At 41.5% G+C, this 27,300-nt stretch overlaps 2 protein-coding genes and 1 pseudogene across 2 annotated transcripts; all 3 read right to left on the bottom strand.

The window, feature by feature from the left end:
* Positions 1 to 352: 352 nt before the first annotated feature.
* On the bottom strand, positions 353 to 1,195 carry LOC142458538 (olfactory receptor 1N1-like). Its single transcript, XM_075559538.1, has one exon. The coding sequence runs from the start codon at positions 1,193 to 1,195 to the stop codon at positions 353 to 355; it is 843 nt and encodes a 280-aa protein (XP_075415653.1).
* Positions 1,196 to 9,784: 8,589 nt separating this feature from the next.
* On the bottom strand, positions 9,785 to 11,059 carry LOC142458537 (serine incorporator 1 pseudogene; annotated as a pseudogene).
* Positions 11,060 to 20,037: 8,978 nt separating this feature from the next.
* On the bottom strand, positions 20,038 to 20,973 carry LOC142458536 (olfactory receptor 1L6-like). The gene has a single exon (XM_075559537.1). It carries the CDS (start codon positions 20,971 to 20,973, stop codon positions 20,038 to 20,040), a length of 936 nt encoding a protein of 311 aa, XP_075415652.1.
* Positions 20,974 to 27,300: the final 6,327 nt, after the last annotated feature.

Below are 27,300 nucleotides of genomic sequence, written 5' to 3'. Positions count from 1 at the left end.
CAGCATTTCTTGTGGTTGAGTGGCCATGTGAGTCATTGAATGAGTTGATGATTGGAGTTCTTTTGAAATCCAAATTTTTTTCTGATGTCACGCTTTGGTGGTCTTCACTCTCTATATTACAGCTTGGAAAGCTATATCTAAGTCACCTTGTAGGGGCTGATGACGCCTCACTTTTCCCAACTTTGTCTTCCAAGTCCTATTCTGCTAGGTAAAGTATCCTCTTTTTGTTAAATCTACTTGTGATTCCCAACATCCATCCTACCATGAATTTGAGTTTTTTCATAATTAAAATGGAGAAGTCCATGGAGGAAAGTATTACAGAATTTGGGTTTCTTGTCTGGTGAAGGACTCTTTACAGATTAGAGCATTTTCTACAGCCAAGGAGTCTCCATAAAGCCTTCTTCATATCCTTGTTTCTCAGGCTGTAGATAAAGGGGTTCAACATGGGGGTGACCATTGTGTATATCACAGATGCCACTATGCCAGTGTTCGGTGAGTAAGAGGACGATGGCTGAAAATAGACCACAAAGACAGTTCCATAGAAGAGAGTGACCACTGTCAGGTGGGAGCCACAAGTAGAGAAGACTTTTTGCTTCCCCCCAGCAGAAGGGATCCTGAGAATGCTATGGATGATGTGGGCATAAGATGTCAGGACACAGGTAAGTGGGACCACACCTGAGAGAGCTGCTTCCATGAACATCATAACCTGGAAGATATGGGTATCAGAACAAACAAGCTTGAGGAGCGGGAGAAGATCACAGAAAAAGTGTGAGATGGAATGGGAGGCACAGAAGGAGAACTGAGACATCAGGAGAATAAGTGAGAAGGCTAAGAGGTGGGAGCAGAACCAGGATGCAGCCACCAGCAGCAGGCAGCGTTGTGGTCGCATGATTGTGTTGTAGTGGAGAGGGAGGCAGATGGCCACGTAGCGATCATAGGCCATCACAGCCAGCAGGAAGTCATCCAACAGGGCAAATGTCATGAAGAAGTACATCTGCATCAGGCACCCATTGTAGGAGATGGTGTAATGCTGTGTCTGGATGTTCACTAGCACCTTGGGAACAATGGTACAGGTGAAGCAGGTATCAATGAAGGACAGGTTGGCCAAGAAGAAGTACATGGGGGTGTGGAGGTGAGGGTCAGAACTGATGGCCAAGATGATGAGCAGATTCCCCAACATGGTGACCAGGTACATGCCCAGGAAGATCCCAAACAGGAGAGATCGATGCTCCGGCTGCTCAGAGAACCCCAGAAGGAGGAAGTCAGAGATGCTGGTTTGGTTTTTAGTTTCCTGCTTAAATAAAACCAGGCTCTAAAAATTAGAGATTAAGCACTTTGTTCTGTTTTTCTCTATTCCCTGAGATTGCTATGTAATGTGGCTATAACTCTCAGTGGGCAAATATGTACAAATAAATGTGTGGATTAAGATCATGCAATATTCTGATGAGAGTGTATAGTTTGGATTCTTGTAACAGAAAAGCTATCCCCATAGATTGTCTAAATGGGACTGAATTGGTATTCACATTGGAAATAATTAGGCAAGATTTGATTCTTTAAAACAGCCGTTCTCAACCTGTGGATTGCCACCCCTTTGGAGATCAAATGACTTCACAGGGGTCGCCCAATTCATAACAATAGCAAAATTACAAGTATGAAGTAGCAACGAAAGCAATTTTATGGTTCCACAACATGAGGAACTGGAATAGAAGGTCGCGGCTATGGAAGGTCGAGAACTGCTCTAAAATATCTTCAGAATTACTGTTTCAGCTTCTGTATCTTGCTGAGGAGCTCATTTTGGGCTCATTTATATACTTGGATTTAGTGGGTAATACTGGATCCTTTGTTGGTGTGTGTGTTCCTGGTCTGTGTGCCTATTGAAGGGATGTAGAAGGAAACAGGGAGGAACTAGCTGACAATCGGGGGTCTCTGAATATGCTGGAGTGCTCGGGTTTCCTTTACTTTAAAAACCATTTCAAAGAGTTAATATGAATACAAGCAGTCTGAAAACTCAAAAACCCTTTATGAATTAGGGGACATCATTTTCATTTCCGTCGTCAAGCTCAGCACCAGCCCCCTCATCTTAGAGCAGGGCTTTCACCATCAATGCTCCTTGCTCCACCCAGTTCACTATCTGACTGTAGTCAATGATTTAGCTTATCTTGAAAACTGCTTCCTACCTTGTACCCTGTGCACTTACTTTAGAGAGTCGTGAAGGTATAATTGAACTAGGCATATACAAGACAGTTGTTCCATAAGTGTTAAAATATTAATGATATAATATTAGTAGTAGTTGAAAATGTGAATCTGAAATCTAAAATTCAATATATATGTTTTTAGATATATGTAAATATCTATCTAAATATTTATATATATCTAATATAGCTATGTTTACTTTGGGGAAGGTTTACCTCTTCTGAGTCTTATTTTTCTTATCTGTCTGTTGAGAGATTCCAACTTACCTGTCTGATGGTGTGAAGGAACACACGCAGTGAATAGACAGTGGCTACATGTGTTAACGTCACACTTACTCTATATAATGGTTAAAAAATCCTCTCTGGGGTCAGACTATGTATTGCTTAGAGAAAACACATGTAATATTTCTGGGCTTAATATTCCAATCTGTTTAAATGTAATAATCATGCTTATTTGTATCGAGTGGCTATGAGAATCAAGTTAGACAATTATTAATTATTTTTAAACAGTTTAGACATGGCTGGTATACAGTAAGTACTCAATATTGTTATTGTTGTCACTAAGATATGGAGCATTGTTCTGTATCATTGTATCCTCCTGGTCACTATTTGAGGTTTATGCTTTTAAACTATGTGGTATAATAAGTCATAATAATCACAATTGTCACTACCATGTTTAAATGTATGACTGTATTAAAATCTACTAGTGGAAAAACACTTATTTTGTCACCTGGAAACCAAATGAATACATGTTCAAATAAGGTAATAATTATAGTCAAGTATTAGTAACTGTATAATGTGAATAAATATATCTATCTTATATAGTTATTCACTGGCTCAAGTTTTTAAAGTAGTCAAAGACATGAATGGATTTAGTAAATTATGTATAGATGAAGATGAAATGGTTGGTTGCTGAGCTGGTGTGGTGCCTGAGAGTGATTCTGAGATCCACCCATGTCCTGGTGGACCAAGGGCGGTCTGTGCTATGTTACCACACGCTTATTAGGTCCTGGTTCCTGAAGAGAATTGGAGGAAGTTGGCCTGAGACCTGCTCTCCACAATAACCTCAGACTGGGCTATTAGAGACATGAAGAACAACAGAAATCAGTATCCCTTATGGTAATGAGAAGATCCTGGAAGAAATTGGCAAAGAGAGAGGAAGAAAAGGGAATGGGAAAAGGAGGACAAAGGATCATTTCTTGGGTTGCCGTCTCTCTGTATACGTGTGTAGGTAGACTCTAATTTCCATCTCATCCCCATTCCTAAATTCTTACCTGGAGAAGCTGCTCAGACTCACAGCCGACCATTACTACCATGGAGGTAGGGTGCACTGTCCCTGGGACACCTGGAGCGGACATGGCTGGAGGGGCACAGCTGTCGCAGCACACACTGTGCACTCAGGACGGAGCTACATCTCAGACATGGGAATCACAATGGGCTGTTGACTTTTCACATGGAGTGTCTCCTGAGACTCAATCCCAGACCTCTTAGTTAGAGAGAAAAGGAAGCAATTGTCCAACCTCCCAGCTGCCTCTTCTTGAGAGTGACTCACGGAGGCACAGCAGGGTCAGAGACACCTGCACCCCGAGTGACCAGGTGGGATCCATGGAGGCTAGTGTTGCTATTTCTTCCCTGGGATGAAGTATAAGTTAGATTTGTCATTTGCAGGCATAACTTCGAGCATGACCCTGCCTAGTTATGAAGTCTACAAGTTCAATTTTGAGCTCAGCTTTCTTTCTTTTTTTAAAAAAAAAACTGGTATATTTTATTAAACATTAAAAATTGTTTATACTAATGTTCAAAACTTCTCCCAAAATGCAACCAAAGACAACACTTCTCAACTCAGTGTGAGGCAAATATTATTGCTACAGACATTTAATTTTAATCAATAAAGACACAAAATCTCCATCAAAATACTAGAAAACATAATTCAGTATCAAGTATAAAGCATCATGGGCTAGCTGAGATTGATGCAGAGAATAAATTGGCATCAAATGGCAGATATCATTTTAAGCAGGCATTTCAGATGATTTACGATGAAAGACATTGCCTACTGCATAGAGCCATAGAGGTTATCCTAAATTGATGACCATGCACTGGGTTTCTGAGGCTTTGTAAATCTTTTTTTTTTTTTTAAATTAAACACTTCTTTTAGGCGCTCTTACATCTCTTATCACAATCCACACAACCATCCATTGTGTCAAGAACATTTGTACATATGCTGCCATCATCATTTCAGAGCATTTTCTTTCCACTTGGGCCCTTGATATCAGCTCCTCATTCCCCCCTCCCTCCCCCATGAACCCTTGATAAGTTATAGATTGCTATTTTCATATCTTACATCATCCTCTGTCATCCTTCACCCACTTTTCTGTTGTTCGTCCCCCAGGGAGAGGGTTCTAGGTTGATACTTGTGATGGATTCCTCCCCCACCCCTTCCCCTTTCCTCCTGGTATCTCTATCCTCTTTGTTGGCCCTGAGGGCTTTATCTATCCTGGATTCCCTGTGTTTCGGGCTGTTATCTGTAGCAGTGTGCATGTTGTGGTCTAATCCGATTCGTAAGGGAGAATTGAGGTCATGCTCAGCTCAGCTTTCATGAAAGAAACAATATTTTCTATAAAATAAACTTTTTGACAAAAGCACAAAATAGACCAGTGATAACCATTATTGCTTCCAATTGGCACATTGTTTATGACTCCAGAAAGTGAGAGAGGACCAATATGTTGTGTCTATCAGGGTAACAACTGTGGTTAAGCCTTATTTCCTTATTTTTATTGTAAATATATCTCATACAAAATGGTGTATTAAAGCATATATGCTGTTTAGCAAATGTAATAAAGTGAATTTTGCATTCGCACCCGCCCACCATTTAGCTTAAATAGTGTATGACTCCATCTTTTCGAAATCCCCTGTGTGCCCTGTCTGATCATTTCTTTTCACTACCCACAGGGGCAGTTCTACTTTGTCCTATAGAGTTGCCATGGAGTGTCATGAGGCTTTTTGTTTTGTTTTTACTTACTACTGTGTAGCATTCATTTCTTCTTCTGCTTTTTAAAAAACAATTTAAAATTGTGAATTATGTGGGAGTTAGTTTTAGACCCTCAATTTTGTATTCAACAGTTTAAATTATGTATCAAACACCCCCAGTGTACCCTACTACCCCTTGCCGCCTTGAGTTTTGTTCTTCCCTGTGGTTTACTATCTTCCCCTTCAACCAAGTTCTGCCTGGCCACCGCTGGTCTACTGCTTCATCTCCCCTTACCGCCCTTCCCCACAGGGTAATTCCAAAGTCAGTTCCCTTTGGGATGAAAGTCTTTGTCTTGTTTTTTTTTCTTTTTAACGGTGGTCTCATACAATATTTGTGACTGAATAATTTTCACTTGACCTAATATTTTCCAGTTTGATCCATGCCTTCAGGTGCTTTGTGGTTTCTTTATTGGTTTGTAGCGATGCATAGTAATCCATTGCGTATATGTATCAAGGTTCCTTCTAATGAAGAGCATTTAGGTAGTTTCTATCTTCTGGCCACTGTGAACAGTGCTGCTGTGTACACAGGTGTCATATATCTGTGCTACGGCTCTCACTCAATTCGGAGGGATTGCTGGATTGTGTGGAATTTCTATTTCCAGTTGTCTGACGCAGTGCATATTGCTTTCCACAGTGGGTTTCCATATTTACATTCCCACTAGCAGCGTATGAGGCTGCAAATCTCTCTAGCAAGTTGAGAGCAAAGAAAAGAGAAAGGCACTTTACTGTTTTATGAGGGATGGCTTGGGCGTTAGTAGCTAGACCATTCCCACTCTGCAGTCTAGTAGGGAGCGTGGTGGTGTAGTGGGTTACTCTTTGGGCTACTAACCGAATGTCAGCAGTTTGAAACTGCCTGTGTGGTGCGGGGAGGGGGCAGACGAGTCTCGCTACTCCCACAAAGATTTACAGGCGCAGAAAACTCACAGGGGCAGGATCTTCACAGCTTTAAGAATTGTAGCCATCTCCTTTGAAAAATCAGGTTGAAAGATAGCTTACTTTCCAGAAAAGACCAGCGATGACATAACACTGACTGACATGATAAGATGACTCATCCGAGGATATGTTTATGAGTAATATTGCAAAAACAGACAAACAAAAAACCTACGTTATCAAGGGAATCAGAAAGGGATTGGATCTGAGAACCGGATCCTTTCTTTAGCTTTATTCCCACACAAGAGAACACTGATCAACTACATGCAGAAGGAAAAAAAAGCAACAACAATCAGTTCAATGCTATCCAGTTCTCTAGTTGAGAGACAACATTCAATGATTGAGAACCAGAAACCTGAGCTTATGTTATACTGTAACAGCATTTGAAACAACAGTGCGGTCTGGAGGAAGGATCCTGGTAGCACAGTTGGTTAAGCACTTAGCTAACCTAAAGTCTGGCAGTTAAAACCTATGAGCGACCCCTGGACAGTCTGCTTCCATAAAGATTGATAGCCTCAGAAATATGGGGCAGCTTCACCCTGCCCTTTAGGGTCACTATGGGGTGGTTTGGCTTTGATAGTCAAGCATTTAGAATCTCCTCAAAGCAGAGAAATCGGGATGGTACAAACCAAAACCAAGAGAAATAATGAACTTTGTGACTTTTTTTAATGTTCATTCTTGCCTAGAATTAGATTTTAATTAAGCTTGCCTGTTTATTTCTACCATAGTGCAAAATAATCCTTCAGATTTGAGAGTAGGGGCAGGAACTTGGTGGTACAGGTTTTTGGTTTCTGGAGATTTTGACTGGTTAAATATCATTCACTAAGTCTCTGTGATTGAAAGGATCATGTAGGGAACTTAGAGTCTCTGACCAAAACTTATCAGGGAAAAGTTGTGAAGTCAAATATAAAATCGAAGTGGATTGTTCCTCTGTTTCCATGTTGCATTCTGTAGAAGATGTGAGACAGGCTTCTTCTATCCTCTCTCACAAGAAACACAGTCAAGCCTCTCACTGGCAGTGCCGTGCAGGCGAGACTCCAAAGGAAGAGCGACTGTGTTTGAGGTTTCCGGTTGATGCTAGGAAAACGGCAAATGACTTTCACTGAGCACCTGCATAGTTTTATTATCCAACCCTAGAGAGAGTGTCACCATTTAAAAACACCCTTCAATGACTGTTGTTTTAATTGGTGTGTAAAGCCTTTTCTTAATGAGTTGAAATTCTGAGTTCAGAGTTCTCCTGAGGCCAGATGAGAAATGGACTCCCTGAAGCTGGTCCAGGACCAGGTTTCCTGTTTAACACCAGTGTTAGCACAAAAGTTGGCACCACGCTACAATCCCACATACAATCCCACTCAGTGTTCATGTACCTTCTCAATTTCCAGGGTCACGTGTCTGTTGCACAGAGCTCCGTGGAGGACCGCTGCAGGACATCTTGAGCAATTTTCCAGGTCACCTTCTCAGGGACAAGGACCTTTGAGCAAGCAAGTTTGGTAATGAAGATTTAGAATTATGCTTTCTACTTTATACTGTATTGTTTTAGGGGTTGATCCACTTTAATTCTTCTTCTTTATTAACTTTGAATTCACGTATTTATGGGAAGAACACAGTCATTCAAAACCAGGGAGCATATATCAGCCTACAGAACCAGGTTAGGTTGAATTGTTGTATTCCACTTATTTTAATAAGTATTTTAGAAGGCTTTCAAATGCTTCAGTAAGACTAATGACACATCCCTAAATAGGTTTCTCTAAGTTAATCACCATACTGTGTGAGTTTCAGGCTGAAAGATTACAATAACCTCTACATTTCAGTTACATGGCAGCATATACAAGAGCATTCTGAATAACTCATGAAGTGTAAAGTGTACTAGAAGTAGAAGCTTATTCAACTGGTTTGCCTCCAAGTAGTAGATTTGCTGACCACACAGTTCAACACGAATTACATAAATTACTCACCACTAATGAAGTATAAAATCTAGTATGCATGCATTTTGAATGGAAATGATTTTTGAATGCCTGAAAGAAGGCTAGCTATTTTTAGTAGACTTGGGATTTCCCAGCTGAGTCACTAATTAGCTATATGAGCTACTTAAATCTGTGCTTCAGTTAAATTTTTTTTCATGGTTAAAATGAGAACTGGGTTCAATTTTACATAAACACCTAACGAAGTCCAGTATTTTAGTTTCGTCCTGCTCAGTGAAGAGTGTATCACATCTTTGTTTTTCAAAACTAACTTCCAGTCTTTGGAAGTAACTTCTTTTTTCCCTACCCATGATTCTCAAAACCTCTATTTAATCCTTCAGCATTTCTTTTTTTTCTTAAAAAACATCATTTTATTGGTGGCTCGTACAACTCTTACCACTATCTATACATACATTCATCGCATCAAGCACATTTGTATATTTGTTGCCATCATCGTTCTCGAAACATTTTCTTCCTACTTAAGCCAATTTCCCCTCTTCCTCCCACCCTGTCTCCCTCATGAACCCTTGATAATTTATAAATTATTATTATTTTTTCATGTCTTACACTGATGATGTTCCCTTCATTGACTTTTCTGTTGTCTGTCCCCCAGTGAGGGGATTATGTGTCCATCATTGCCATCAGTTCATCCTTTCTCCCCCCACCTTCCCTCTCCCCTCCTGGTATCGCTACTCTCATTATTGGTCCTGAGGGGTTTATCTGTCCTGGATTCCCTGTGTTTCCACCTCTTATCTGTACCAGTGTACATGCTCTGGTTTAGCCAGATTTGTAAGGTAGAATTGGGGCATGATAGTGGGGGGAGGAAGCATTAAAGAACTAGAGGAAAGTTGTATGTTTTGTCCGTGCTATACCGCACCCTGACTGGCTTGTCTAATTCTTTAGCATTTCTAACATTGCCCGTGAACCCATTCTTGTGTTTATAATGAATAAAACAAAACTCACTATGTAGGCATGGAAGAAGGCCATGGAAGGAAGATTACAATCTAATTGCATATTCATTTATTATCAACCAGTGTCACTCTTTCTTTGAAAGCTGTGCTTCAACCTTTACACATAACTTACCTTATTCTCCACCAAAAACTCCCTACCTATATAAGTTTCTTATCTTCTACCAAGGGAAAACCTGACAATTTTTTTTTTTCACAAAGCTGGTCTTGAAGTGATTTTGTTATACAATTTGAGAACAGCCAAGTTATTTGCAGTCTCATGTAAGGAAAAGCATTAAAAATTGAAAAGGCAGTCTTATACTTCCTCTTTCTAAAACAGCTTAAATTCTAAATTTTCAAATCAACCTGTCAAACAAATAATTTTGCTTTAAATCTAAATTCACAGATACTTAGAGCACCAACCTAAATATGTTTCTTTCCTAACTCATCGCTACAATCATAGAACTCTCACCTGAAATCATTCAAACAGATATGTCAATGAGCTTGGCAAGAAAATAATGAATAAAATGGTAAGTTATAAAACTTCTCCAAAAGTGGAGAGGTTAAATGGGAAATGAGTGCACACATGTATACACACACAAATTTTAAAGTTTGGAATACTGTTACTTTCAAATAAGCAACGACCATTGTGAGATTTTCATGCTAGAAGTCCCATTCAGTCAAAACCGTGATTTGTAAGAACTAATGGTGCCGAAGAGATTTTTGCCTAGGTAGCTCTCGACTGACTTCTCATCTGATGAGAAGGCTCATCTGCACTACGTGGTAAGGTCATCATGATTACAAGGGAAGCAGGAAAAGCATGAAGTGAGAGAAAGAGTAACTGCGACACCATTCATTTCACTGTCAACAGCCCCAGGAAGATCATAGCCATTCTCCAGTTGTCCATCGGGTCTGGCTCTACCATCTTCTATTAATGTTGCTCCATCACTTGGTAGAGTCAATTTATTAACCCGACTATTGTTTGAAATGCAGATGCTTAAATAAAACAAACACAGCAAGAAGATGATTGGTCCTATGTTTCTTTGGGCATGCCACCACTGTACAGATTGCCCCTTCTTTGGAATATAGCCAATTGTGTGTACTAGACTTGGTTGGGTTGCACTTTGTTTCTGGTTGGTCGGCCATAGCCGATGATGTCTAAGATATTTTGTAGACTGTAATTACTGAAGACTGCAACAAGCTGGCTCTTGATTGTGATTCTTGGACTTGGGGCAATTAGAGTCATTAAAGAAGTGCCAATGCAGAGGAGGATGTTCACATGATGAATGTCTCGGTGAATATAGTCCACAAACATCAGCACTAGAGCAACTACAGACAGCAGCTAGTTTGAGCTGTACCTGATCATAAGGCTGAATACCTACACCTCAAGTTCCTTTCTCTCACTTTCTCAACCCAGAATTCACTCCAGGAGTGGGCAACGGCACTAAGCCAGACTAGTATGAGGATGAAGCAAAAGGCACCTGCCACGCTGAATTAAAACCACACAGTTGAAAAAAAAAAAAAAGAAAATGATTAGGGCAAAAAACCCCACACAGTTGTAGGATTTCCTTCTTGAATAAAAAAATGTCCAATAGCAATTTCTATTGCGGCAGCAAATTAAAAAAGCCAGAATCCACTATGCACTGAAGCTCTAGGATCACTACTGCTCTTCGCTTTGATTATTAGTAAAGAGGGGAGAAGGTGGAACGTAGCTAAGCCAAAGCAACAGTGGTAACTAGCTAATCAGAATAGTACAAGGGATAATGCCTTTCTTATTCTCACAAAATCCAGGAATCTCATTCAGTTGTCCTTCCATTCCTGGTATCAACCTTACATGAGCCCGAGCTACACACATGTCAACAGGCACGGAAAGTGCATAGACTAATCTAGTTACAATGGAGTTGTTTCCACCAGGCCAGCATTGGCACAGAAAACACCAGGCGCTGCCACACAGACATGGTACCCAGCTTGCCATGGAGCATAGCTCCTGGATGCTTCCCATCTCTGCAATGTTGTAACAACAGCAGGCCCTGACAAGATGGAGACGACCTCTTGCCTTTTGCCTGAATTATTTTTTGGATGTGTGGTGAAGTAGGGATGCTTCATACTTTTGCAAATAGATAATCAGCTGTCACAATACTATTTGTTGAAAAGACTCTTTCTTTTCTCATTAAGTGGCTATGTCATCATTATCAAAATCAATTTACTTTAGATGTATGTGTTTATTTTTGGACTCTTAATTCTATTCCAAAACATTAGCAAGTCAAATCAAACTATGTATTCACCACACTGTGTGGTATTTTTCACACATGCCAACTGTTTGAATATGAAAATCAATAAAAGCAGTTCACCACATCAACAAGATATAGAAGGAAAAAATATGATTATATCATCCGTGTTTCATTCTATTGTGCATAGGGTTGCAATGGGTCAGAATCAACAACAGCATCAGAAGATGCCAAAAATCATTTGATAATGTTTGATACCTACACATGATAAATACTCTCAGCAATCCAGTATTAGAAGTGAACTTCCTCAACTTCTCAAAGATCAACGACCAAACAGCTATAACTAAGCTTACTTTTAGTGGTGACAAACTAGATGATTTTGCCAATCACCGAGAAAAAGATACAAATGTTGTCTTTCATCACTCTATGAGGTTCAGCATCATATTGAAAGTCTTACCTAATAAAACAATAGGAAAAGAAAAGGAAATAAAATATATAAAAGTTAGCCAGGAAGAAGTAAAACTGTTTTTATTTACAGGTTCTATGATTATTTATGTATCCACTATTGGCTAACAGCATTGGTTAGAAAAAGAGAAAACTAAAGTTTTAGGAAGGAGAGCCAATTTTAAAATGTTGCTACCCATCAGGGTTTCACAGAAGGAGGTATGCAGGTATCAGCACTATCTCAAGAATTAAAAAAATTTATTTTATTCAAGTAATAATATAAAATAATTCATAAAATGTATTCTTACTTGTATATGTTGTTGTGAGGTGTCATCAAGTCAGTTTTGTTCCAAATCATATTGACACTCAATGCAGCAGAAGGAAACACTGCCCATTCCTGAGCCATCCTCACAATTGTTCCTATACTAGAGACCTGTTGCAACCATTGTGTCTCCCCGTGGGACTTCCTCTCCAATGGAAATTGTGTCTTCAAATTTGTGTATTTTATTTATCATGGGAACTGCAACAAAGAGTTACATAATAATGAGACTACTTCATTTTAATGTGTTGCTGTGTTAGGCTAGGTAGACTAGAGGAACCAATTCAGGAAGTGATTGTATATCAAATTTAGGAAGTGATTGTATATCAAGAAAACAACCTAGCCCAGTCCAGATCAAGTCCATAAGTCCGGCACTACTCCATAAGTCTGATACTAGTCCATGAACTCCTCTTCAGACTCACACAGCCACACAAAATGATGCAGAATGCAGGAAGAACACAAGCTGGTGGGTGCAAAGGCTTGTGGATCCAAAGGCACTGGAAGCATCACAGGCCTCTGGCAGGTCTCTGAGTGACTCAACAGCAGGAAGGTGAAGGCAGAGAGAGACTGTGTGACCCACCTCCAGGAAGAAAGTGAGGAAGCTCTTAGAATCCTCATGAGAAGGCCACACCCACAAGGAGGCATCATCAGGCTGTGACCTAATTGACAGGATAGACTCCACCCCCGCACCTATTTATCAAACTGGTATGAAATTGTGTCACTACCACAGTTGCTGAGGAAATCTAATCACCATTAAAATGACTAGCCCTAAAGTCAGCAAGAAACAATTGTTCAATATTCTTCACTGTTAACGTCTTTTTACCTGAGTGAATTGTAAACATATCTCCATGAAAAAGCATGCATACAAATAGCAGAGTTGCGGGTGGCTTCAGTATTGAGGCTTAAAATTCAAGCCTAGTTCTGAACTCAATCTTTGTTAGTTTATAAAACATAATATATATGAGGCTAAATTAAAAAAGTATTGCTAGTAGGGTTCCAGTTCATATAGATGCCCCTTTATCGCAAACAAAAGGTATTTCAACATGTTTCTGAGATTAGTAGATGGATGTATATAAATTCTCTCAGTCACACACTTGTTTTAGTTTAGTTAGAAAGCCTTCACAGAATAAATAAATTAAAATGAAAGGTCCAATCCAAACAGTGGTTTCTGAGAGCATCTGCTGGTCCGGTTCCATTTAAGGCAGGACTTAGGGCATCGAGGTCAGCAAGCACTTGGTCAAGATGCTGTGTCATTTCATCGCCTGTTCACTATGCTACCCACTTATGATATTACACACTGATTATGCTACATGTCTGCTGTGTGACATGCATACCTATTGAAAGACCTGTAAGCTCCATTTTATGTACCCACTGGAAAATTCTTTATAAAAATTTAAAAAATCATTTTATTGGGGGCTCATACAATTCTTATCACAATCCATACATACATCGATTGTGTCAAGAACATATGTACATTTGTTGCCATCATCATTCTCAAAACACTTGCCTTCTACTTGAGCCCTTAATATCTGCTGCTCTCCCTCCCCACTCCCCCCACCACGTGAACCCTTCATCATTCATATATTAGTATTATTTTGTCATATATTACACTATCTGATGTCTCCCCCTGCCCTCTTCTCTGCTGTCCCTCCCCCAGGGATGAGGCTATGTGTAGATTCCTGTAATCAATTCCCCCTTTCTACCCCACATTCTCTCCACCCTCCAGGCATCGCCGCTCTCATCACTGGTTCTGGAGGAGTCATCTGTCCTGGATTCCCTGTGTTTCCAGTTGCTATCTATACCAATGTACATCCTCTGGGCTAGCCAGATTTGCAAGGTAGAATTGGGATCATGATAGTGGGGGGGGGGGGAGGAAGTATTTAAGAACTAAAGGAAAGTTATATGTTTCATCGTTGCTACCCTGCACCTTGCCTGGTTCATCTCCTCCCCATAGCCCCACAGTAAGGGGTGTCCGGTTGGCTACTTTTGGGCTTTGATTCTCCACTCTGCACTCACCCACCTTTTCAATGATATGATTTTATGTTCCTTGATGCTTAATGCCTGATCCCTTCGACAGCTCGTGGTCACACAGGCTGGGGTGTTTCTTCCATGTGGGCTTTGTTGCTTCTGAGCTATATGGCCACTTGTTTATCTTCAAGCCTTTAAGACTCCAGACATTATACCTTTTGATAGCTGGGCACCATCTGCTTTCTTCACCACATTTGCTTATGCACACGTTTGGCTTCATTGATCGTATCAGGGAGGTGGGCACCCACTGATATGGTTTTTAGGTCTTTGCTGTCTGATAACTGGTCCCTTCTGCACCCTGTGGTCAGACAGGCTCATTTGCTTCTTCCATGTGGGCTTTGATGCTTCTCAGGTAGATGACCACTTGTTTATCTTCAAGCTTTTAAGACCCTAGATGCTATATCTTTTAACAGCCAGGCACCATTAGCTTTCTTCACCACATTTGCTTATGCACACGTTTGTCTTCAGTGGTTGTGTCAGGAAGGTGAGCACCCACTGACATGGTTTTTAGCTCTTCGATGTCTGACAATTGGTCTTTTCTACACCTCGTGGTCAGCCAAGCTGGTGTGCTTCCTCCATGTGGCCTTTGATGCTTCTCAGCTAGATGGCCTCTTGTTTATCTTCAAGCCTTTAAGATGCTATATCTTTTGGTAGCCAGGCACTGTCAGCTTTCTTTACCACATTTGCTTATGCACACATTTTTCTTCAGCAATCGTGTCAGGAAGGTGTGCATCATAGAATGCCAATTTATTGGAACAAAGTGTTCTTGCATTGAGTAAGTGCTCGAGTGGAGGCCCAATGCTCATCTGCTGCCTTAATACTAATCCTCTAAATATATGTGCATAGATCTGTTTCCCCACACTCATATAAGTATATTTACATATGTACATTCCAGTCTTTGGACCTCTATAAATACCCTTTGTCACTCAGTTCTTTCCTCTATTTCCTCTTACTTTTCTCTTGTCCCACTATCATGCTCAGCCTTCATTTGGGTTTCAGTAATTTCTCTCAGTTAGGTTGCCCTTGCTGACTCCCTCCCAGGCCACTCACACCCTCCTTGCTACTGATTTTGGATCACTTAATTCTCCCCTGTCCCTTGGTTGGTCAGCACCACCTCCCTGACCTCTCCTCCCCGTCTCCCGTGACCCCCCGGAACCATTGGTCCCATTGTTTTCTCCTCCAGACTATCTGTACAGTCCATCTTATCTAGAGAGATCTGTAGAGATAATAATATACACCAAAAATCAAGTCATTGCAAGATAGGCAATGAGTGAGAACCTAGTTATGACAATAAAAAGGGAACCAATTACCCATAGAAGAATAAATTAATTAAAAGAAAAAAATTTAAACAAAAGAAAAACCTGTAAATAAAGGTCTGATATTTGATCTCTAGGTGTGTCCTTCAGTCAGGTCCAGTGGGGTACCATGCTCTGGCCCCAGAGTCTGTCCTTTGTACTCCCTCGGGGGCTCCCTGCTCTGCTCCCACGGTTGCTGTGTTGCACACTTTTAGTGTGCTGCCTCAGTGTCACAGGGTCAGTCTGGGCCAGTCCCAGCCCTGAGTCTCCAGTGTTGTCCCCCTTAGGGCCCTGGGCCATCAAGGGATGATGCGGCTCCGAGTGGGATCAGCCATATTGTCCACTCTGTTCATTGGCTCTTCAGAGCGGGGATATTGTCCTCCAGGCCTGATGGGCCAGGATGTGCTCCACGCTCTCTTCTTCTTCCTTCTTTTGCTCCCTTTAGTGCTGATCTGAGATACCCCTTTTCCCTAGCTGGAGCTTCAGTGCCGTCCTCTCAAGTAAATTCTTCTGGGGTGAGGGGCAATTGTCCACATAGCTGGTATGGGGGCCGAGCCCTGAGGCCCCTCCACTGGCTCCCCACTCCTTGTCGGCACACTGCAGTCGTCTGGCACTGGCTTTATATCTGGCCCCTATTTCCCTGTGGAGACACAAAAAATGTCCTCCCCTTGGGTGGGTCAGTGCCCTATTCCCATATCACACATCATTTTTTTCCCCTTTCTCCTTTCCTCCCTCCACCCCCGTTTTAGTTGGCTACCATATGTAACCCTGGATTTGGTCTGGCTCCTGCCATACTACCTGGACCTCACCTCTGGAGTGTTTGTATACAGTAGTTTTTCCCCTGTGCCCCTTTTGCACTTGCCTTTCTGTTCTCTCTTTTAAATATATAAATAAATAAACTCACCTCAGTGGACTTGTTGTACTTGTCCTTTTGTGCTTGACTCACATCACTTAACATAATTTCTTCCAGTTCTTCCCATGCATCGATATGCTTCATGCGTTCATCACTGCTTTTTAGGGATGTATAGTACTCCATTGTATGTATGTACCACAGTTTTTTAATCCATTCGTCTGTTGAGGGAAATTTGGGTTGTTTCCAACTCCTTGCAATTAACTGTGCTGCAATGAATATTGGAGCACAGATGTCTGGCTGTGGTTTGTTTCTTGCCTCTTCTGGGTATATGCCCAGTAGGGGGATTGCTGGGTCATATGGTAGCTCAATTTCCATCTGTTTGAGAAATCGCCAAATCGATTTCCATAGTGGCTGTACATAACTACAGGTCCACCACCGATGGATGAGAGTTCCTATATCACCACAGCCCCTCCAATACTTGTTGCTTTCTGGTGTTTTGAATTGGGCTATCCTTGAGGATGTTAGGTGATATCTCATAGTTGTTTTGATTTGCATTTCTCTTATGGCCAATGAACGGGAACATTTTCTCATATGTTTATTGGCCATTCAGATTTCTGCCCCTGTGAAACTTCTGCTCAGGTCCTTTGCCCACCTCCTCAGTGGGAAATTGGTTTTTCTCTTATTGAAAGCTTGCAAAGTATTGTAGATTTTAGTAATAATGCCTTTGTCTGATGTATCATTGCTAAAGATGTTTTCCCAGTTGGTGGACTCTCTTATTACTCTCTTGGTGAATTCTTTCGATGTGCACAGGTGTCTTATCTCCAGTCTATCCCACTTGTCTATTTGTGGCTCCTCTGTATTTGTATCCTTCTCTTTTTCTTGTAGCCTATGTAATCCCCGTGCCAACGTTCTCAGATTTCCCCCCAAATTTCCTCATTAATGGCCCTAATTGTTTGGGGTTTTATCTCCAGGTCTGTGATCCACCTTGAGTTTATTCTTGTGCATGGAGTGAGGTAAGGGTCTTGCTTCATTTTTCTGCAGGTAGATATCCATTTTTGCCAGCACCATTTACTGAAGATGGCGTCTGCTTCCCATTTAATATTTTTTGGCCCTTATCAAAGATCAGTTGCCTATATCCTGATGTTTTTATTTCTGGGTCTTCAGCTCTTTTCCATTGGTCTGAATATCTGTCATTATGCTAGTGCCACACTGTTTTGACTACTGTGGCCGTATAATACGTGCTGAAATCAGGTAGAGCAAGCCCTCCCACTTTGTCCTTTTCTTGAGGAGTTCTTTGCTAATTCTGGGCTTCTTCCCTCTCCATATGAAGTTGGTAATCTGTTTTTCCAATTCTTTGAAGAAGGATGGTGGTATTTGTATCGGGATAGCATTGAACTTATATAGTGCCTTGGGCAGAACTGACATCTTTACTATATTCAGTCTGCCAATCCAGGAGCATGGGATATTCTTCCATTTGTTGAGGTCACACTTGATTTCTTGAAGTAGTGTTTTATAATTTTCCTCATACAAATCTTTTGCTTTTTTAGTCAGGTATATCCCTAGGTATTTCAATTTGTGCTTGACTATTGTAAAGGGTACTACCTTTTTAATCGTCTGTGCTGTGGTCTTGTCTGATGTGTAGAGTAGTCTAATATATTTCTGTTTGTTGATTTTTTTATCCTGCCACTCTGTCACATTCCTCTATTGCTTCCAACACTCCGTTTGTGGAGTTTAAGGGATCTTCAATATATGGAATCATATCATCTGCAAATAATGATAATTTCGCCTCTTCCTTCCCACTGGAAAATTCTTTCACTCCCTCAAGAGAACAGAATCCCCACTACCCACCCCCAATACAACTGCTTTGCCACTCCATAAAGATTGATGAGAATTGGGGAATTATTTTGAAGTGAGAATTTAGTGGGTATGCACACACATACACACACACATATATGGGTTATGGAGCAAAGTAAAAGTAAGTCTAAGTAAAAAACTTACTGTATTGTGCTCACCCATTTGTTGAAATATCAGAGAGTAGCAATAATGAAAAGAAAAACGAAAGGCTTTTTACAAGTAGTAACAGGACAATCCATGGTTCCCCAAGGAAGGAACTTCAGATCTAGGGACCTGGGAAAAAGTCATTACAAAATTAAATTCATCGGAAAATACTCTACTCCCAAATAAGGTCACATTCACAGCAACAGGGGATAGGATTTCACGTATCTTTTGGGGTGAAATGAAGCACACATACACCATTTAAAAAGTTTTTCATTGGGTCACATGTCATACAATACTGGTCATCTATGTAACACTTAAAGGAGTCTTGGTGGCTGTGCTGAAGTGTTTGACTTCTTTATTTTAATCATTTTATTGTAGGCTCATACAACTCTTATCACAATGCATACATACATCTATTGTGTCAAGCACATTTGTACATTTGTTGCCCTCATCATACTCAAAACATTTGTTTTCCACTTAAGCCCTTGGCATCAGTTCCTCATTTTTCTGCCTCCATCCCCACTCACCCCTCCCTCATGAAACCTTGATAATTTATAAATTATTATTATTTTGTCATGTCTTACACTGTCAGATGTCTCCTTTCACACACTTTTCTGTTGTGGAGGTTATATGTAGACCCTTGTAATCGGTTCTCCCTTTCTACCCCACCCTCCCTTCACCCTCCTGGTATCGCCACTTTCAGCATTGGTCCTGAAGGGATCCTCTGTCCTGAATTCCCTGTTTCCAGTTCCTTTCTGTACCAGTGTACATCCTCTGGTCTAGCCATATTTGTAAGGTAGAATTGGGATCATGATAGAGGAGAGAGGGGCGGAGGGAAGAATTTAGGAACCAGAGGAAAGTTGTATGATTCATTGTTGCTACTCTGCACCCTGACTGACTAATCTCCTCCCCGAGACCTTTCTGTAAGGGGATGTACAATTGACTGGACATGTGGACCCAGTGCGGACTGTGGACCCAGATGGACTTGGGTCCACAGTCCGCACTTCCCCTCATTCACAATGATATGATTTTTTGTTCTTTGATGCTTCATACCTGATCCATTTGACACCTCGTGATCACACAGGCTGGTGGGCTTCTTCCATGTGGACTTTATTGCTTCTGAGCTAGAGGGCTGCTTGTTTACCTTCAAGTCTTTAAGACCCCAGATGCTGTATCTTTTGATAGCTGGGCTCCTTCAGCTTTCTTCACCACATTTGCTTATGCACCCATTTGTCTTCAGTGCTTGTATCGTGGAGGTGAGCACACAATAATGTGATTTTATGTTCTTTGATGCCTGATAACTGATCCCTTTGGCACCTCATGATCACACAGGCTGGTGTGCTTCTTCCATGTGGTCTTTGTTGCTTCTGAGCTAGATGACCTTTCTTTTTTTGTTGTTGAAGTGTTTGACTCCTAAACAAAAGGTTGCCAGTTTAAACTTGCTAGCTGTTCTGCAGAAGAATAACTCCGTATGTTTCTACTCCGTCCTACAGGTTTGTTAGGAGTGAAAATCAACTAAACAGCAGTGGTTTTTAATGCAACATGAATGGGTTGGAAATTGCAAAAGAAAAGGAAGGAAACGATATATGTATTTATAAATCAGTGGGATATCAATACCATATTAATAATTTTATTTATCCTTACCAAATGTACCACAAACTTCTATTGTACCTGTCACTTACTAATGTAAAATTAATTTTGAAGATAAGCACAATGACTGATACACTTTTGCGTTCTTCTCATAATTCAGTGCTGTTCTTGACCCAGCATGTATTTTGTGGATTCTTGCTAAATTATTGAATGTTGAGAATGTGATTATGTTATTCTGACCCTTCCTGTCAGCTTTCTCAAGGCCTGCTTCATGTCCTTGTTCCTAAGGCTATAGATGAAAGGGTTCAGCATGGGAGTAGCGACTGTATAGATGACAGTGACCACACGGTCCTTTGTCACTGAGTAGGTGGATGAGGGGCGAATGTACACAGATATGATGGTTCCATAGAATAATGCCACCACGGTTAGGTGGGACCCACAGGTGGAGAAGACCTTGTACCTGCCTCCTCCTGAAGGGACCCTCAGAACAGCACGGGCGATGTAGACATAAGATACAATAATGAAGATGAGAGAACTCATGAGCACAAACGAGCCCTCTGTGAAGGTCACCAACTCATTGACAGAGGTATCAGAGCAGGAGAGCGTTAGCAGGGGCTGGACGTCACAGAAAAAGTGGTGGATGATGTTGGATCCACAGAAGGAGAGGCGGGCCATGAGAACCGTGTGGGTGAGTGAGTGGAGGTGGGACACCACCCAGGACACCACCACCAGCAGGAGGCAGCGCCTGGGGCTCATGGTTGTGGTGTAATGCAGTGGGTTACAGATGGCCACATAGCGGTCAATGGCCATGGCAGCCAGGAGGAAACTGTCAGTGGTACCAAATGCCACAAAGAAATACATCTGAGTGAGGCACTGCCCAAATGTAATGGTCTTCCTTTGAGTTATCATATTAACTAACATGGCTGGCACGATAACAGTTGTGAAACAGATATCAGCCAGAGACAGGTTGGAGAGGAAGAAGTACATGGGAGTGTGGAGGCAGACATCTCCTCGGATGGCTGCGATGATGACTGAGTTACCAACCACGTTGATCAGGTACATGGCCAGGAAAATGGCAAAGAGCCACATCTGCTGTTTGGGATCAGTTGTTAGGCCCAGGAGGAGGAATTCAGTGAGGTGGCTCTGGTTTCCCGTCAACATTGCTGTCCTGTAAGTAGAAAATGTGAAAATTGCTAGATGTCTGCTATGTTAGGGGTTGTTTGTTGTTACAATTCATATGAATGGCTGGCATAGTTGACAAGAGTGTGGATTTTATGTCATACAAATGTGACTTTCTATTTTGGCTCCATCACTGGTTTACACTGAGCACATAATTAAGATACTTTAGCTCTTGAACTTTGATGTTCCCAATTTACACATACATAGAAAATATAAAATTCAGCTTCTCACACGATTCTGTTTTGGCCATGATCTCTTCCTTGGGGTCCTAGTTAAGGACATGAATATGTCTTAAGTTCTCCCTCAAGAAGACACATATAATTTAGAGATGGTTTTCTTAACTCTATAACAATTTGTTTAGTGGATTTTGGAGTTTGACTAACAGTCAGATCAAGATGTTGAAAGCTACAATACCCTCCAGAACATAGAATTATGCAGTAAAAATATGGAATCGCCTTCTGGAACCATGTGGCATGGGGAATGAACCACCTTCAGACAGAAAGAGGCAGATATCTGCTTTGATTGAAGCTATTGTTGAATACAACTTCTGAAAGACTCACGAGAAATAACAAGGACATGCCCTGGCAGCAGATTAGAGTCCAGTAGAGTGCCCGTGTGATTGTCTCAGTACAAAAAGGATATAAGATGGAGCTATGCTGACTGTTTACACTAACAGGACGGGGTTTGGCTTCAGGAAATGGCTATTTGTCCTAGAAATTGTCACAGAAAAACGGTATTCAGAGATAAAAATCAGAGTCCCAGGCAGGATGGAATTATATTTTGCATATAAGGCAATCAAGGCAGAGGTTCGTTACAAGAGAGTAAGATCTGAAATCAATTACCTGCCCTCAGACCCAGGGTCAGATTCTGACTATGAGTTGGAATGACTTGTTGCTGAGCCCACTGTCTTGCCTGATGGGATCTCTTAACATCAATTTTGTCTGTGGGAAGGATTTTCCCCACAGATATCTGTTTAGAGCCCAGAGACGAGGTGAAGATGTATTAGAAAGTTACTGAGAAGAAGTCAGTTTCCTAGAGGAAAGAACTAGGAGGCAAAGGACATTTATAGCGGTCTAAATACAGTCATGTACATATGTATATATATTTATATATAATGATAGGGAAATAAATCTATGTACATATATTTATATGTTAAGTATTAAGGCAGCAGACAGACATTGGACCTCTACTTAAGTACTCACTCAATGCAAGAATACTTTGTTCTAATAACCTGGCATTCTGTGATGCTCACCTTCCCGACATGATTGCTGAAGACAAAATGGGTGCATAAGCAAATGTGGTGAAGAAAGCTGATGGTGCCCGGCTATCAAAAGATATAGCATCTGGGGTCTTAAAGGCTTGAAGTTAAACAAGTTGACAACTAGCTGAGAAGCAACCAAGCCCCCATGGAAGAAGCACACCAGCCTGTGTGATCATCAGGTGTCAATGGGATCAGGTATCAGACATCAAGGGGCCAGAACAAAAAAATCATATCAATGTGAATGACGGGGAATGTGGAGTGGAGACTCAATGCCCATCTGTAGTCAATTGGACATCCCCTTTCAGAAGAGTCACAAGGAAAAGATGAGCCAGTCAGGGTGTATAGTATAGCACAGATGAAATATATAAATTTCCTCTAGTTCTTTAATGCTTCCTCCTCTCCATCATCATGACCCCCATTCTACTTACAAATCTGGCTAGACCAGAGCATGTACACTGGTACAGATACGAGCTGGAAACATAGTGAATTCAGGACAGATAAACCCCTCAGTACCAATAATGAGAGTAGTGATACAAGGAGGGTAAGGGGAAGGTGAGGGAGAAAGGGGGAACCGATCACAATGATCTACATATACCCCCCTCCCAGGGAGATGAACAACAGAAAAGTGGATGAAGAGAGACAGTGGTCAGTGTAAGGCATGAAAAATACTATAATAATTTATAAATTATTAAGGGTTCATGAGGGAGGGAGGGAGGAAGGAAGGGGGAGAAATGTGCTGATAGCAAGGGCTCAAGTAGAAAGAAAATGTTTTGAAAATGATGATGGTAACAAATGTAAAAATGTGCTTGACAAAATGGATGTATATATGGATTGTGATAAAAGCTGTAAGAACCCCCAATAAAATGATTAAAAAGAATAGAAAAAAACAACACCCCCCAATTATTTTTGACATCCAATATTACTTTAATGGAATTCTTCACATTGCTGGGGAGAATGCACGCTGTCAGTATGTCTCCAGGCACTTTTCTAAGATGCAGCTACATATGTTGCTTCTCTATTTCTTTTCAAATTAAAGTTTTAGGAGCTTTGGACCAAACCGGTTTCTCACTTTGGGAAGGACACACGAATCGTGATTGCCCTGGAAGAGGCTCAGGTTATTAGTTCTGTAAGTGTAGGGACCTGTCTTGCTAGTCAACACCAAAAACTCAGTTCACCATTTTATCCTCGTAGGAGATGTCTAATGAAAACACCAAACAGTAAATAATTACCATGCACTAGACATCCGATGAGCCTGCTAGTGCTGCATTGGACGGATAACCACAAGGACAGCAGTTCAAACTCACCAAGAGCTTTATAAGAGACAGATTAAGTTATGTGTTCCTATAAAGATTTTTTAGCCTCAGAACTTTCAGATAGGGTTGCTATTAATTGGAATCAACTCGGTGGCAATGGGTTATGGGTGGAGGCACTGTAATGATTCAATCCACATAATCACTGCCACTACTCACTTTAATCCTCCAAGTAACAGCCTTGCTCTTCAACACTTTAAAGAAGTTTTGTGCAATAGATTTACCCAATGCAAGGCGTTGGCCTTTGAACTCTTCATTGTTACTTGTATGGATCCATTGATTTTGGATCCAAGCAAGATGAAATCCGTGACAATTTTAGTCTTTTGTTTATCATGATGTTGCCTATTGGTCCAGCTAAGAGGACTTTACATTAAGTTGTGATCCATATGGAAGGTGGAAGGAGCCAATCTTTGAGGTTTATTATCAATTGCTTCAAGTCCTCCTTACTTTCAACAAGGTTGTATCAGCTGCCTACAGAAAATTGTTAATAAGCCTTTCTCCAATTCAGATGTCCTGTCCTTCCTCATATAGTCCAGCTTCCTTGATTATTTGTTCAGCATACAGATTGAATAAGTATGGTGAGAAGATCCAACCCAGTACCTTGGCTGTCAGTTTGTCAATACTGTGGTGAGGTGTGGTGAAGCTGGAATCTATGGCACTGGTATTTCAAATACCAGGAGGGTAGCCCTAGGAGAACAGGTTTTAATAGAGCTCCCAAACTAAGAAAAGACTGTGAAGAAGGAATAGTTGTCTACTTCTAAGGAATTAGCCACTGAAAACCTCATGAAGAAACGGCAATGGGACATTCTGAGATTCTGAAAACTCCCTGAACAGCTCCAGAACATTGTCAGAAACAGTGCTGGAAAGGGAACCTACCAGGTCATCACAAGGTCCTCTTAACATGACCCAGGAAGAGTGGTACCTGATTTAGCTGAAAGGCAAGGTCATAAATGAACTTTTGCGAAAGTAAGGAATGATATATGAAAATGTGTGTGTGTGTGTGTGTGTGTGTAAAATAGTGAAGATTGTTTCTGGATTGAAAGCAAAGCCTAAACTGGAGAGGATCGAAAGGTGCAACATAGGGGTGTTGGATTTTCCTGGGTGGAGAGGAGGAGGAGCGTGGACCTCCGGTGCATTTGTTGCTTTGTAGTTCAGGGTAAGAAATCTATAGCTTCTCTGAAAGTGGCTATTCAGTTTTCATATTTTAGTGCTGGGGACTCACTTACTGCCTTCTAATTTCTACCCATCAGTAACAACAAGATAAGTCTATGTTTAGTTATTAAAGAGTCAATAATACTGAATCCAGCAGTTCCAACATCCTTTCATAGCTGACCCGACTCATGGTAAGTGACTATAATTTTGCTTTGCTCTTATGTGTGAAGGTGTTGCTTTTAAAGCATTCAGACTGTGTCTACTCAGTGCCAGTAGTCATTCTAGTACTAGAGACACCATGCACGGAGATGCCAAGTCACCCTTTCAATGTTTAAAGAAAGGGACCTTATACCCCTGCACCTTCACTTTTCCATGTTCACTACCCCAACTCCCCCAGCCCTTCCCCAGACCATGGTTCAAGTGCTTTTTCATTTTAGTCACCCTCTTCGTCAAGTCCCACAGGGTTACCACTCCCCAACGGCAGCAGACAGTATGCCCATTGAGAATGTGAAATCTTGGGTAATAGCCCAAACCCATAAGATTTTGGAAAATGGACATGGTCTGAGGAACCACCTAATTCAGAGGTTTCCCAACTCCAATCCAAAGCATCCCAGGATTTGGGGCAAGTCAGGGGTCTTTTTGCCGAGAACTTCTACTTTCATGTGTTTTTCAGATAACAAAAATATAGGATCATTTTGAAGACAAACCTCTAGTACTAAAGCAAAGTTTTAAAACTGAATTCAATCTATATTATCAATTTGCAGAAGGCCAATTGAGGCCTCAAGAAGGAAGTTGACTACTTAATATCACTGTGAGTTAACAGAGTTCTGGTGGTGGAAGCGTCTAAGCACTTGACTTCTACCAAAAGGCTTGAATCAAGGGCACTCCACGGAGAAAGATGTGGCAGACAGCTTCAGGGAGATTTACAGCAGCCTTGGATACCCTATGGGCAGTTCTACTCTGTCCTGTAGTGTTTGCATGAGTTGGAATGGACTCAGTGGCTATAGGTGTGGTTTTGAATGTATTTATGTTTGTATGCGTGACTTAACAACAGAACTTGTGTGGCATCTCAGGTCTTATGAATTTTCTATCCTTTCAACTCTTATGTCCTAGTCCCATGCAGCTTTGAAGATGTGGTGAGATCATTAATGTAGCTTCTCTTTAGCAGGAGTGATTGGGGCAACTTCTAAAACCAGACTGGACGAAGGAAAGCTGGGCTTTTACCCTTCAGCATCTCAATAGCTAAATGCTTTCTTCAAAAAAGTGATTTCATTTGCTCAGTTACAGCCATTAACAGCAAAACCGATTGTGAATGGGGAGCCCTGGTGGTATAGCTGGTCTGTGAGTCACATGGTGGGCAGTTCCAAACTAGCAGCAGCTCTGTGGGAGGAAGACTGGGCTTTCTACTCCCGCAAACAGCTACAGTCTCAGAAAGGCAGAGTGGGTTGCTATGAGTCAGCATGGACTCGATAGCAGTGAGTTTGGTTTTGGTATGAAGTTGTGAATGGATAAAGGAAACAGGAGTGTGGAGGAGTCGGAGCCACAGGGAAAGCAACAAAAACAACAACAAAGATACAAAAGATTTAAGGTGGTAAAATCAAATGGCCTGGCTTACAGTTCCAGTTATGAGACTAACTTATTAAGTATTATTTGGAAACTAGTTCTCATTCTCTAGGCTCATGCCTAACTTTCTGACATTCCAAGTGAGAGGAACTCTAGGTTGGGTATGGTCAAAGAGACCAGCTACTTACTCAGATAAAGGACAGTGACCTCCTGGTGGTCTTTGGAGGATCTAAGCACCTTCCCCTTGGTCTTGTTAACTGATGCCTAGAGGAGGAATAGAAGGTTTGAGGGAAAGGAGGAAATAGTCTCATTAGACCATGAAAAGGAAAATATCTAAGATTCTGGTGGACGAAGTCAGGACCTGCAATGCTGGGTGTGTGGAGCCTGGGTGTTATTGCCTGATCCTAGAAGTGGGCTTGTCAGCTCCTGAGGTGGACACTTTTCTTCCTCCTCCAGAGAGTGACCTCTCAATGTTGTCCCAGGCACTGGAATCATGAGCGTTTCTTCCATCCCTAACTGTTCACCACCTGACTCTCTCAGGTTCCAATAGATGATAAGAGATAAGATGGGCCTTGGAAGTATTTGTCTGTCCTGCACAGACCACTCCCCAATGAGGGATGCAACCTCCACAGGCAAGGACTCTAGGGAGCTCATTAAACAGAGTGGTTGGAAGGAGTAGAGACCATGGAAACACAGGGTACTAAAGCAGCATTTTGTTAGATGCCGTGTCAGCCTCCAGGGGTGGCCCTATGTAGGCCACCGGACCCTGAGAGCTGTTGGCGCCCTGCCATGTACCCATGAACCTTGGGTCCATGTGACTCTGTACTCACCAGTCTGTTACCTCCCTGCTTCCCGCTGCACCTTTCAACGCCATCAACCTGCAGCCATGTGAGTCTCAAAAGGACCCCAGTTAGCAATGGGCCTATGGACTTGAGTTGAACTGGGCTGGGGAGCTTCTTGCTATAAACTTGCTTCTGGATCTACGGTTGTTTCTCGTACATAGATAACTGTCACTGGTTTGTT

Source organism: Tenrec ecaudatus, chromosome 10 (genome assembly GCF_050624435.1).
Source record: "Tenrec ecaudatus isolate mTenEca1 chromosome 10, mTenEca1.hap1, whole genome shotgun sequence".
NCBI lineage: Eukaryota > Metazoa > Chordata > Mammalia > Afrosoricida > Tenrecidae > Tenrec > Tenrec ecaudatus.
This window is presented reverse-complemented; position numbering and strand designations above follow the sequence as displayed.